The sequence below is a fragment of the Falco biarmicus genome, chromosome 4 (genome assembly GCF_023638135.1).
Source record: "Falco biarmicus isolate bFalBia1 chromosome 4, bFalBia1.pri, whole genome shotgun sequence".
In the NCBI taxonomy this organism is placed as follows: domain Eukaryota; kingdom Metazoa; phylum Chordata; class Aves; order Falconiformes; family Falconidae; genus Falco; species Falco biarmicus.
In genome coordinates, this window is record NC_079291.1 from 88,899,015 (window position 1) to 88,911,786 (window position 12,772).

Below are 12,772 nucleotides of genomic sequence, written 5' to 3' on the forward strand. Positions count from 1 at the left end.
GGTCCCGAGTCTGGCTTCAGGCACACGGTCTGCCAAGCCCGTCACCTTCCAACGGGCAAGCACCTCGACCATTACCAAAAACTCAGAAAGTGGTGAAGGGCAGGACAAGTGACATGGGCACCCGGGGCTGCCAGGCATCTTGTGCCTCTGATTGTGCGGGTTCCCAAGTAATTCTTGCGCAGCACAGAACAGGTCTAAGGAGATGCAGAGTCCAAGAGAACCGCTTGCCTGCAGAGTGCTTGCTGCGCCCTGCCTTCCCCAACGGCTGCCGGTCCTGTGCTTGCTGAGCATCCTTCCCAGCTTGCTCTGCTGCCTTCACACAAGGGACACAAGCCTGAATTCTTCAGTCGTTTTAATCAGGTGCATGTCCCATGTGAAACTGCCGAGAGTGAATGTTAGGAGCTGGCAGGAAAGAAAAGGGTTGAAGTTGAGAGTAGAGAGAGGGAAGAATGAGTTTTATAAGATGGGGGGGAAAAAAGCTTTCCTCTAAAATAAAAATTAAGATAAGAAGCTGAAAAACTGCCAGGCATCAGGAGCTCAGCAGAAGCCAAAGGAATGCTTTCCGGCATGGGGTGGCATTTGTCTGCGGTGGAGGGAGGAGCGGGTGCGCTGACATGGTCATTTTTCTCTCCAAGCGGCCGATGCAGCTCTGCTGCTGGTGCCGCTGGCTGTGGTGTGGCGGACGCGCGTTTGGCCGGGAAGTGGTGCTTCCTGGCGCTTTTGACAGAGGGAAGCTGGTGGTAGTTTTTCATTAGCAATTACTCCTCTTCAGCAAGACATTGACTTTCCCAGTTTGGGGCTGGAGGCAATAGTTGTCCCAGGTGTTGTCTGTGCCGGGGCGAGGCATGCAGGGCTGCATGTGGATCGTTTTGGTCTCCCAGGGAACGACCCAACACACAGGTCTGCAGGAGGGGTCCCAAGGGCTGCTGCCGCGTGGCTCTTGTGCTCAGGGGAGCATCTGGGCAGGTCCTGCAGATGTGGACAGGCCCCTGGCATTACTTGGGCAGTGCTGATTTACCCCCTGGGGCACTGTCTGCTGCCATGTCTCAATGCCATCTGGCTGGAAAAGCTGGTGGCTTGATGGAGCTGGGGCCAGGGCTCCCTGCAGGCAGGACATGGTCCAGGTGGCTCCTAAGAGCAGTCAGATGGGTGTTTGGGCAGCCTGGTACTGGTGTCACACTGCTGGCTTGCAGAGCACTGTGAACCAGGTTGACACTGTGCAAACGTGCGAAACGCTGCAAAATCACCGCTGCCTTGCTCAAGAAACTTGTAGTCTAAGCAAACAGTGAAACCAGGGTGCAAATCTCATTTTAAGCTTTTTTTTTTTTAAGACATCTGCTGTGCTGTGGGGGTGCTGATTGCTTAGTGTGGATGATTCTCGAGAAAAATTCAGCAAGATTCATTTTATCAGAGGTTCTCAGCCCGAGTGCCTCGACTGGCCAAGAGTGCACGTTGATTTGCCTCCTGTTGCCAAAGAAATAGGATGGGAAGTTAGAGAGGCTCTCTTATAATGGCTGCCCTTACAGCAGCACTACAATTAGAGACTGCTTACGTCTCAAGTGCCTTAACAGTAGAGTCCTCTTCTGAGGATGACATTTTCTTCCAGGCATCCCAAAAAGCCTGGTTTTGACAGCTCTGGTTGCGACGCTCCAGCAGATAAACGCGTGATTGTGTGTACAAACTGCTGGCAGCACAGGGGGTGGGGGGCTCCGGGATGAATGGGCTCTGCCTGGGAGGGGTTGCGTGGCCAGTCTGGGTTCTGCTTGACACAGAGAAGAGCTTGTACTTTATGTTATCGTAATGCAGCCGGGCTGGCTTGCCACCATCTCTCTGCCCGTTTCCCTACGGTGTCTGTGCAGTATTTCCACATTGGTTTTTTAGCCTCTCCCTACTGTTCAACTTTTAAGTCCGTGTCCTGCTGTTCTCTTTGGACAGCATCCAAATTATTTTGCATATTCCCTCTGCAGTCAGAGATTTCCCTGAGTCATACCTAAATGTTAATAAAAGCCTAATGGTTTATGTTAAGGAAGGAGAGAGATAAAACTAGAGCCCTTTTATCACAGACTTTAATGGCCTGAAAATGTCAGTTGTGTGGGAGCAACTGCCAAATTTTGAGCCTATGAAGACGATGGCTAAGTCCCACAAATCAACAAGTTTGGAGCGGATTATCGGATGCTGGCTGTGTCATTTTCCCAGGACTCCAGGCCTGCTAGAAGCCGACACTTTAATCCACTCTGATAGGATGCATGAAAGGGGCCGGAGTCCCTTCCCACTGACTGCTGCTGGGCGAAGCTTTCCAACCCGCTGCAGTGGAGTCAGAAAAGCCTGGCTGAAAGCAAAAGCTGCAGGGCTTTTTTTCTGAACTGCAGCCTGCTTTTGATTCAGAAATAAACTCCATCTTTGCTTAAGAACTATTTTTAAAGTCACAAACACAGGATGCAGAAATCTGTACGTTTCATGGTTTTCCTGAGTGCTGTCTCACCACTCCTCTTCCTCCTTCTGTTTCCAGCTGACTTCCTTCCTGAAGGGACATCCTGCACGCCTGCCTCTGGGGTGCAGTGCCCAGGGCTGGGGAGTTGTAATGGAAATTCTGGGAAATCGCTTTTTCTGCTCCTTTTAGGCCTGGGATAAAGAACTGAACTTGCACCGTGAAAATAGCTGAAACTTGAGCTCTGATGTGGCTGGAAATCTTTTATCTCTGTCCCGCTTTGTTTTTGCAATCACGCTCAGGGGTTAATCTGAGTAACCCTCCTCTTAGATGTGGCTCCTTGGTTTGAACTAATTTATATCACGTGTGAAATTTGAAGAAATACTGAGTATGCCCTCCTCGCAAGTGCGCAGGGTGAGAGCGGCGCTGCTGGGCTGGTGCTGGCTGTGGGTTGTCTCCAGCTTGCACCCGGGGCAAAGTGGCAGAGTCAAATGTTTTGGGTGCAGAAGGATTCGAACCTAGAGGTGCCCATGGGTTACTGGGTATCCGGGGCGCGTAGCAAGAAGAATGGTGGCAGTATAGAAAATGACCATGGGGTTGTTTTAAAATGCAGGTGATAGAAGGGGATCAGATTTGGAAGAAAACTTTTGTGCTTTGTCTGCTTCAGGGTAGGGCAGTTTGATTTAAGACTGAGTGAGATTTAACCCATTCTGCATGGTGAAAGCCTTTTAGCCCAACCTTTAAGTGCGGTTTCCCCAGCTGCAGTGATTGCCTGGTGCCTGCAGAAGGATGTGACTTCATCGTATCCTGTTTACTGTAACGTGACAGAGTTAAGATGTCCCCTTGGTGCTGTGGCATACAGACAGCAGCAGCACAGTGTGTCACCCCATGCTGGGACCTGAGAGAGGGAAACACCGTATGTCTCCTCCTGCCCGTCTGTTGGAAGAGCTGATGTCATGTAAAGAAAGGTGTTTCGGAGGAAGGATGTGTGGGGCCAAAATAAAGCTTGGCCTGCGTTACAATATCCTGTTTACCGTGGAAAACACTTTGCGCTGATATTAGCTCTGAAATGTGTGATTTATAAGCGGGCAGGGGAGCAGATAAGGAACTTCCCGTGATTTTGGCCACCTGTGAGAAGAAAGGGCTGTGTCCTTTGGGCTGGGGGGTGGTGAAGCTGCTGGCAGACAAATGCCGGTACTGGCTCTGTGGGCAGCTGCTGTGGGGGCGAGGTCCTGAGCATCCCTCAGGCTCCCGGGTGTCCTGAGGTTCCTCTGTGCCTCAGTTTCCCAGCAGGAAGGAGCCTTGTGAGCTTCAAATGATTAATATGGTAAAGAGTAATGAGGAGGGGCTAGAGATAATCATCCCCAAGACAAATAAGTAAACCCAAGTGCATCTTTAAAGGTCTGGCTGTGAATGGAAGGGACCATTAAATCAGAAAGGTAAACGGCCTGCTGTTTCCTCTGTATGGTTTTAAAAAGGTATGTTGCCCCGCTGCGGGGTGGTGGGGAGCACACACGCTTAAGAATTTGGGCTGCAATTTTATTTTTTAATAAAATGAAATTCTGTAAAACTGCAAAATGCCTTTAGCAACAAGTCACTTGCATCCACAACACTTGATCCTTTCGTCTCGGTCCCATGTGAACTGGGCTGCAGCTCTGAGTGTGTTGCCTCCTGCTTGGCACCTGCTTCAGCAGAGGAAGTTTTTCAAACCAGTCTTTGTTACTGCACATCTGATGCGCCCAGCGGCAGCAGTGGACGCAAGGTCTGGTGTCTGCTGGGGCGCAGGGGCCTGAGGTCAGGGTGGTTTCATGGAGAGGACCCAGTCTACCATTGGTGGCAGTGTGCTTGTGCTGCTCCAGCAGCAGGGAAACGAGCTCTGGATGGTCTCAGTGGCGCGCTCCCTCTGGGCAGGGGTGTGAGCCTGGTATCCGCAGAACGGGGGGATTGCCTGCTGTGGGTGCCGTTGTGCAGGGGGTGCTGTGGGTCTGTGATGGCACCGGGTACTTGGGAGGCCAGTGCCGACCGGCTGCTGCAAGAGACAGAGCGCGGGCTGGCATTGCAGTTCCACCCAGCCTGGTAAGGTTTGCTGCTGCCTTCTCCCATGCGAAGAGGAGGAGTGGCAGTGCCATGTCCTGCAGTCCCCACACTGGCTGCCACTCCATGGGCCAGCCCCGGCCACTGCAGAGCGGTCACTGGCCCTGGGGTGTGGGGTGGGGGTCTGCCAACCCTGTTGGGGGGTGTTGTCCCTTGCTCCTGGAGACACAACCCAGCTGCTTCACATACATTGTGGGCTTGAACAAGTTTCTTCACCGTTTCTGTCCAGGGATGTGTTGTTCTCTTGTGGCACCAACCCAAGACCGGTGGCCAGGCACCAGGCGGGAGGTGCATCCCACACTGGGGCCAGAGTGGAGGGGTGGTCCTGCCCAGGTCTCATGCTCTCGCTGCAAAGCCTGAAGATTTGCTTAATCTTCTAAACCGTCTGGAGAAAGGGGAGAGCTGAAGATTTAGTTTGGTTCCATTAATGAAATAATAACGATAATAACGGAATTAAAATACAGGCCCCGGCACACTGAGCCCAGGGAGGAGGGACTGCTGAACAGGCTGGTTGTCAACTTCTCTTGCCTACTGGAAGCACGTGGTCCAGTTTCTTAACAGGCATGGCCTCAAATCCTTGCATTTGTTCTGCTTAAATTAGCACTCCTGATGATTATTTTGGAAGGAATATCCACGTTATGGCTGAGTTCTGTAAGGTGTAAAATGTGCTTAGTTCTAGGGGTGTGGGCTGCAGTCCACCGTCAGTCCTTTGCCTAGAGTTTTGTACCTGCCCCGCAGCGCCAGCCCCTGCCCCCAGAGGGGTGACGGTGCAGTGGTAGAATTGTAGCTTCTCTTAAGATGAGCCTGAAATGACACTTTAGATGATGTGGTAATGGCCCTTGAAACATGCCCATCACTTGAACGACTTCAGCTGCACCCACAGCACTTCATAAAAGCTGCTGCAGGATGTGAATTGTCAGCAGTGAGACTGTTGTGATGTTCAGACATTGTTGAATCCATCCACATTGTCTGAGCAGAAATTGTAAGGAAATCCTCAGAGGATTGGGGGTGAGAGCGGTCATAAATCTTGGGTGTGTCTCGACAGGGCAAGAGGAATGAGGCATCGGTCCTGTTTTCAAATGCTGCTGTCACGCAGCAACTGTGTTAATTAATTTAGCACAGGATAGTGAAGTCTGTTGTCTTGCTTTGGGCCAGATGAGCCAAATGCATGCTTGTGGACAAGGCTCAAGGTGAGGAGTCCTTAACAGTTGTACCCTGCCTTTGCCCCTTGGCACCTGATCATGAATTGACACGGGAGCCTTGATACTGGCCCTGTGCCCCTGGTCGCTGGCCCTTGTGCCGGGCAGCTTGCTTGCTGGGGCCAACCCTGGCGGTGCCACTCACTGGGGTGGTTCTGCTGGAGCCAGGCACCTGCTTGAGCTGCAGCACCTGCCGTCCTGCTGTCTCAATTTTTCTGTAGCAAAGGCAGTTCCTGCTCCCCCAGAGCTTCGAGGAACAGCTTGAGAGCAGAAGCCGTAGGCAGATAACAAGCATCTTGTGGTCTTGGGCACAGGGCACAGCTGTGCTTGCTCCCCAGGGCACAGTGAGTGGCTGTGGGCTGAGGCTGGACGGGTCGCTGGCTCCAGCCATTCTGGGCAGAGGTTTGCAGCCGCGGCTCTTCCCTCTGTGTCCTGCAGCACGGTGCCTCCTCCTGCTTAGCAGCTCCTCCTCCTGCTCAGTAGCTCCTCCATCACATCCCATCCCAGTGGAAGATCAATGGAAATTTTGCTGCTGACTGCAGTAGCAGCAAGATCAGAGCCAGGATTTACAGTCCTGAGAGTCGCCAACAAGTTTCCCCCCCACACCCTTTGGCTCTCTTAGTCACTTCCTGACTTACTAGCATGGAAATAATATTTTGAGTTCTTTTATTGGAGAAACTTTTTTGCTTCACCTTTTGTTTGAGAACAGAGGAGTGGGAGATGGCTGCTGGGCTTGCAGCTGTCACAGCTGAGTGTGGCCCTGTGCGTTCCTGAGCGCCGATCCTGAGTGCCAGCTCGTGGGAAGGGGACCCATCGCAGCACTGGGGCGGTGTGTTGGGACCAGCCCTCTGCAAGGGCAGGTGGCTGCTGGGGAGGGCTCATCTTTGGCGGGCTAAGAAGCCTTCCCTGCATGCAGCCCCCAGCAGTGAGGGGCTTCCAGCATCGTGCTGGAGAAGGAACCTCTGACCACTTTGCTGGGAGAGGGAGACAGGGAGAGCCCTTGTCCCCTTTTACCGTCACACCAGATTTTTGTGTAGAGGTGAGGGTGCTGCTACAGTAAATGGGCCTTCAGCTGGAGGACTGCCTGCCAGGACCTCTGGGACCCCATCCTGGGATACCCTGCGCCAGGATGGCTCCAGCAGCAGCGCTGGTGCTGCCCTGATCCCACCTGTGCCATAGCACCATAGCAGAGCTCCACCGAGAGCTCATCTCCAGCCAAGTCCGGTCTGGATTTGACTCTGATGGTAGGTCTGGCAGGCATGAAGGAGGCTCTATTACAGCTCTCCGCTCTTGTATTAACCAGTTACACTTTCCTGTTCCATGGCTCGGCAGTGAGGAGCTTTCCCAGGGCGCAACAGGGCCGTCAGCTCGGCCAGGCTGAGCCCGAGGTGGTGATGGCGGGGGGGGGGGTGAGGGGGTGCTGTCGTGTCTGCTGCCGCCACTGATGTGCGTGTCTCTCTGCAGCTGCAGCCAGAGCAGCTGGACTGTGGAGCCGCGCACCTTCAGCACCCGCTAGCCATCGTGAACCCCGTCACGGCCACCCCCGTGTTCACCTACAGCGGCCTGACCGCCGTGGCAGTGGCCAGCGTCAATAACTACACTGTTGTGTTCCTGGGCACCGCCAGCGGAGGACTCCTGAAGGCAAGTGGAGATCGGCAGCACCAGCACGGGGAGGCAGGGCTGGGGGGGCCGAGCAGGGCAGTGGGTCTTCCCCTTCCAGCACCTCTGGTTTGCATGGAGGACAGCGTCTGCTGTCGGGTTTGTCTGAGCACCTGCTTTCATTTGGCAATGAAGAAGTAATTGGATGCCGCTGTAATCTGTGCAATGATACATGCTGCCCAGCGACTGGTGGCCGTTAATTACTGTTCAAGGCTGCCATGTGAGCAGGATGTTCTTGATGAACCCTGCGCCTGGAAACATTATTGTGCAGCATTTAATTATTAACGGCTCTTCTAATAAATTCTCCCTCTGAGTTGATGGCTTTTGAAGGCTCCATGTACACAGGGGAATCACCAAGAGATGCTTCATCACAGCTGAGTCCGAAGCAGGTGTGAATCCATGCGTCTGATGGAATATCTTTTAAATAACGTGCCAAAGGCAATGCAATACCCTGGCTCCAGAGCCAAGGTGCAAGGCCAAGGTTTCAGTAACTTTGGTGCTTGGAGTTTGCCAAAGTTAGTTTTGATGCCAGCCAGCCACAGCAGTTTGGTGCACTCTCAGCATCAGAAGTGCCTAGAGGAGAGGGGGGAAAAAAAGCCCTGGAAGGCTGGTACCTGATTTGTCTCATCAGCCTGGGGTGAGTGTGCATAATGTGGAATATTGAATCAAAATGCTTGGAGAGAAGAAGACTGATCCAGCCTCTTCCCTTGCGTCCAAGTGCTCCTGGAAAAAATGTGGGAACAACCACAAAGAAACTCACTGCTTTGATTTTTGCCCACAGGGGCAGGTAACTGATGAGGGTGGGAGGAAGCTGGCAGCCCGGCCAGGTGCACCAAGCTGCAGAGGCACATGCCACACTCAGCGCAGCCCCTGTTCACACAGTATTAACAGCTCTTCTTCCATTATCATCTTGGAGAAAGCAGCCTTATCTGCTGTGCTTCCATTAGGGAGAGGCTCCTGGCTACCCTTTGCTGGGATAATTTGCTCAGATAGCTCTAATCTAATTCTACAACACAGCTGCATAACCAGAAGCCTTTTTACCTTTGGGGCTCCTTGTTATTTGGCACAGGATACAAGATACTTTGTGTGAGTTATCATTCAGATTTTCTGCCTGAGAAAAGACAGCAAAGGGGCACAAATAGTGCTCGACCAGCTCCTGCCAGCAGCGAGTGTGGCTGCCAGGGGTAGGTATGGGAAATTAATCAGATAGGCTGCGGACGGGCATTTCGTGAGGGCAGTTATCAGTGCCTCGTCCACCAGTCGTTAAGAGGAAAACCAGCACTCGGAAAGTGGTGGCCTGGGCAAGGGGTGCTGGGGTGCAGTGCCCTCGAAGGAGATGGGTCGTGAGAAGGGTCTGTTCTGGCCAGTCCCTGTGTATCCAGGTCTGGAAGTCTGCAGACACAGTTACCCAGAACTTCAGCCCACTCTGCTCTTGACAGCACTGGTGCAGCACATGTCCTCTGGCACATCCTGACCCTGCTGCAGCAAGGGGACAGGTGGTCTCTTCCCCTCTTTGCTGCTGCGGGGGCTCTCCCCCATGGGCCCCCAGCTCATGGGGATCCAGAGAAAGTGCCTGCCCAGTGAGAGCACAGGGTAAATGAGCCCAGTAGGCAGAGGGACCTGGAGACAGGCACCTAGAAACAGCTAAGCGTAGAGCGAATCTCAGCAAGAAGGGAGAGGGGATGGTCGCAAAGCTAAAGTGGAGGGTGTTGGGACTTAGTTCATGGACGTCTTGGGTGATCCCAGGCAAATTATTTAGCTTTTAGATAGCCAGCTTTTAAAATGGGGGTAATTATAATTTTCTTTTCCTGCACAGTGGCTTGCAGTGCTTGCATATCATTCTTAGGAGAGAGAAGCCCTCTGCTTTGAGCTGGTGCTATCTTACTAGGACGTGTCAGTGCTGCTCTAGTGTAAGAATTAATTAATCCTATGTTAATTAATTAATGCAGACTTGAGAGAGCAGAGGCACGCTTGGTCCTTACAATTATTGCCCTTCTTTGCTAGTAAGGAGGTGGGAATTTTCCTTGCTCCCTTTCTGTTTTAAGCTGAAAAGTGACTGTCACGCAGAATTGGGTAGCCCTATTGTTACTTCCTCTCAGCAATGCCACATTTAATTTGCTGAGTCTTCAAGTCAAATGCCAAGACATTCTGAGATCTGAAAGGCAGGCTGATGCTTTGCAGCCTCTTCCATCACTGCCAGTGCTTCAGCTGGTGATTCATGAGGCAAGGTAGGATTCGGCTTTCTTGTGGCAGCTGCCATGGTCTTCTGCAGTTAGCAGGGATAAAAGCTGTTTTGGCTGGGAGTGACAACACTTATTTTTCAAATATGCGAGGAGCAGGGGATGCCATATTGTACAGTCCTGTTGCTGATTTTCACTGTTTTTTCATTAAGCTCTGGAAATGCCATATGAACAGAAGTGCACATATGTATGTGGCAAGGGCTGAAGGCTGGTGCCACTTAAATTAGAGTAAAGCAAGAGTAACACTGCTGTGGCCACCTAGAAACAGCAGTGTAGTGGGTAGAGCCTTAGACTCAAAGTTTTCAAGGTAGCCTTTTCAGCAGAGGGACCAAGGGCTGTGAGGGCTGTTCATCACCGAGCAGGGCTCCTTGGCCACGGCCTGGGCTTTCTGGACCACTTAGTGCCTCAGCCTGTAGCACAGAGCTGGCTTTGCAGTAAAGCTTTGTGTGTGCAGCCTGCAAACTGTGTAGAGACTTACAGCGCTTGAAAATGTGGAACACCATTAGATACCACTTTGATTCTTGTTTATAACTGGGGAAAAATAATCATCTCCCCATAGCGTTTGAAAAATGGTCTCAGCGAGTGGCTTCTTCTCACTACAGATTAATCTGGACAGTACCATGAAGGTTATTAGCAGGAGATCCATTTCAGTTGCTTATGGAGAGCCTGTCCACCCCATCATGCAGTTCGACCCTTCTGATTCCACCTACCTCTATCTGATGACCTCCTATCAGGTGAGACCTTTAGTCTTCAGCAAAATAGTCCTTTGAGCATTGTGCATTTGATTTGGCATTCAAGCACTGAGCCGGGAGCAGGAAGGGACGATAAAATTTGCTTTGGGGCAATAAAATCTGCTAATGGGTAGAGCCAAGGGGTTCAGAGCTTTGGCTGGGGTGTCCAGGGGCTTTCCAGGGGGTTACCTGTGCCTGTCCGTTCTCCTCTGTGGGGTGGGGGTCACACCCAGCAGATCAGCTTGTCAGGCTTTCTTGTCTTTGTGGTGGCCAGGTAAAAAGGAGAGTGAAAGATACTGAAACCCATCCCACTTACGGGAGTGCAGGAATAAGCAGAGGCTGTTCCTGTATAGGAACCCCAAAACTACGGTACACTTTAAGGAGGCTTTTAGGAAAAAGACAGACAAGAGGTCTGCCTGTCAGAAGTGGTCCTTGGGGAAGGTTTCTGTTCAGCCTGGCCAGCAGAAGGGCTGGATGGGAGGGGGGCTCTGCATAGGGAAGGAATGCTGCAGCAGGTAGAAACAGACAATCTCATCTCCATCATGTGAGCAGAGGAGGAAGACAAGAGCTGAGTGCTCCAGGCGCTGGTGGTTTGTCCTGAATTACATTTTAATCTGTCAAAACAGATGCACAACCACAAATGTTATATGTTGCTTTTATATTTTCCAAGTCCTAATTCCCTGCAGATTGGTCATTATCATTTCACAGAACCCTCCCGGGATGCCTCTTTAGCTGATGTTTCAGACTGTCTCGTCTCAGCTCCCAGGCTGGGCTGTGCACCTCACTCAGGCTTGATCAAACAGCCAGTGCAGCACTCGTGATGCTCTCCTCTGTCTGTTTCTTTTTCAATAAACCAAATGAGTTAATTTCTCTTCGGTGGAATTAGCATTCTGGGAATCTCCCCAGGAGCTCGGCAGGGCTGGGGTGGAGGGATGCTGAGCACTGCAGGGCTGGGGAGTGCTGAAGTTCTGTGAGTAAAGCAGGGGTCAGGCCAAGGAGCCCATGGTCCAGGGTGCACTCGCCTGGTGGGAAGCTCAGGGCTCCAGCATCTCACATTGTCAGTCACCACTGTACCAAACGACTCAGCTTTCCTTCCCAAATGTTTAGAGATTGACAGAGGCAAAAGCACAAACTGACACATGCTTTCCCTCCAACTGCTCCCGCTGAGCAAGTCCCCAGAGGTACTTTGATTTCTTTACAAATCAAGGTTTCCAGAGAGGTGTTGCTTTCTGGTAATTTTGTAAATACCCAGATAGCCTTCAGCACTCTCTAGAAAGGAGCTTTCTGCAGGTCTGAGTGAGAGCTTTTCACAGGGAGGGGCTAAGCTGTGAAACCATCTCCATCTGATGCATCGGAAAGGTGTGGTGTTGCTCTCCGTAGCCTGGCCATCACACATCTATTGCCAAGGTGCCGGCTGAAAAGGAGCAGCTCAGCTCGGTGCTGCTGCACACCCCATGGGGCAACTGCACCAGCGGCAGCACGCCCCATCCCTTGGGTGTCCTTACCTGCCCTGGGGCACACAGCCCTCAGGCTGGGATGGGCTTTTCTGGGGGCACCAGCAGGGCAGCAGGCAGCTGCCTGCGCTGGTCCCTATGCAGCGGGTTGTACACAGAGTGCCAGCCTCTGAGCGGTGTGCGTAGGGGGTGACAGTGCCAGGGTCGTCTGTTCTGTAAGGTTCGGTCCAGACTATCGGGTACAGCAGCCCAAAACTGTGGTGTCTTGTTCCTGGCTACGTATGGCCACGGCGGCACAACCCGCTCAAGTTGAGTGTTTCTGTGGTGGTGTAAAACATTTGGAAGCAGTTGTGCTGTTGTCATGCAGATGATGCGGGTGAAGGTGGCTGCCTGCAACCAGTACTTGACGTGCATGGAGTGCTTGGCCGCCGCTGATGCTTACTGCGGGTGGTGCACGATGGAGACCAGGTAGGACTGGTTGCGTCCCGGTGCGCTTTGGTGTGTTCTTATTTCTGCTGCCTTTTATATTTCCGTACAGTTGCACTACCATTAGTTGTTGCCCATCCCTTACGAAACACGTCCTTTTAAAAACAATCACATCTGGTCTCAAATGGTTGGGATGCTTTTCAGAGCCAGGATTTAACTGTAGGTGCATTGTTATGCTGCAGTCAGCTGCCAGTGCAAAGTCTATCTTGCAGGCATCCACCATGGGACTGAGAGCCAATACCCTGCTAGAGAGTGTCTTTTGCCCTTGCAATTATAATATATGAGTAGGAGACAACACTCAAGAAGGGATTTACAGAATTAGACTCTGCATTTACAAATTGAAGAAGCTGGACAAAATGTCACCTTCTGCTCTTCAGTTCTGGGTTCAGCCCAGCCTGCTTTCGCCTCCCCTGAATCACGGTGCTCTGTTGGTGCTGGTGGGAGTATATGCTCTTATTGTGGCAACGAGACACTAAATATA

At 52.0% G+C, this 12,772-nt stretch overlaps 1 protein-coding gene across 1 annotated transcript in view; it reads left to right on the top strand.

Annotated features, from left to right (window-relative positions):
* Positions 1 to 12,772, top strand: part of PLXND1 (plexin D1) — an 83,838-nt gene that overhangs the window by 13,333 nt on the left and 57,733 nt on the right. Inside the window, exons 2-4 of the mRNA XM_056334774.1 lie at positions 7,186 to 7,362; positions 10,223 to 10,354; positions 12,173 to 12,273. Of these exons, the coding sequence (XP_056190749.1) occupies positions 7,186 to 7,362; positions 10,223 to 10,354; positions 12,173 to 12,273 (410 nt within the window). The remainder of the gene's footprint in view (positions 1 to 7,185; positions 7,363 to 10,222; positions 10,355 to 12,172; positions 12,274 to 12,772) is intronic.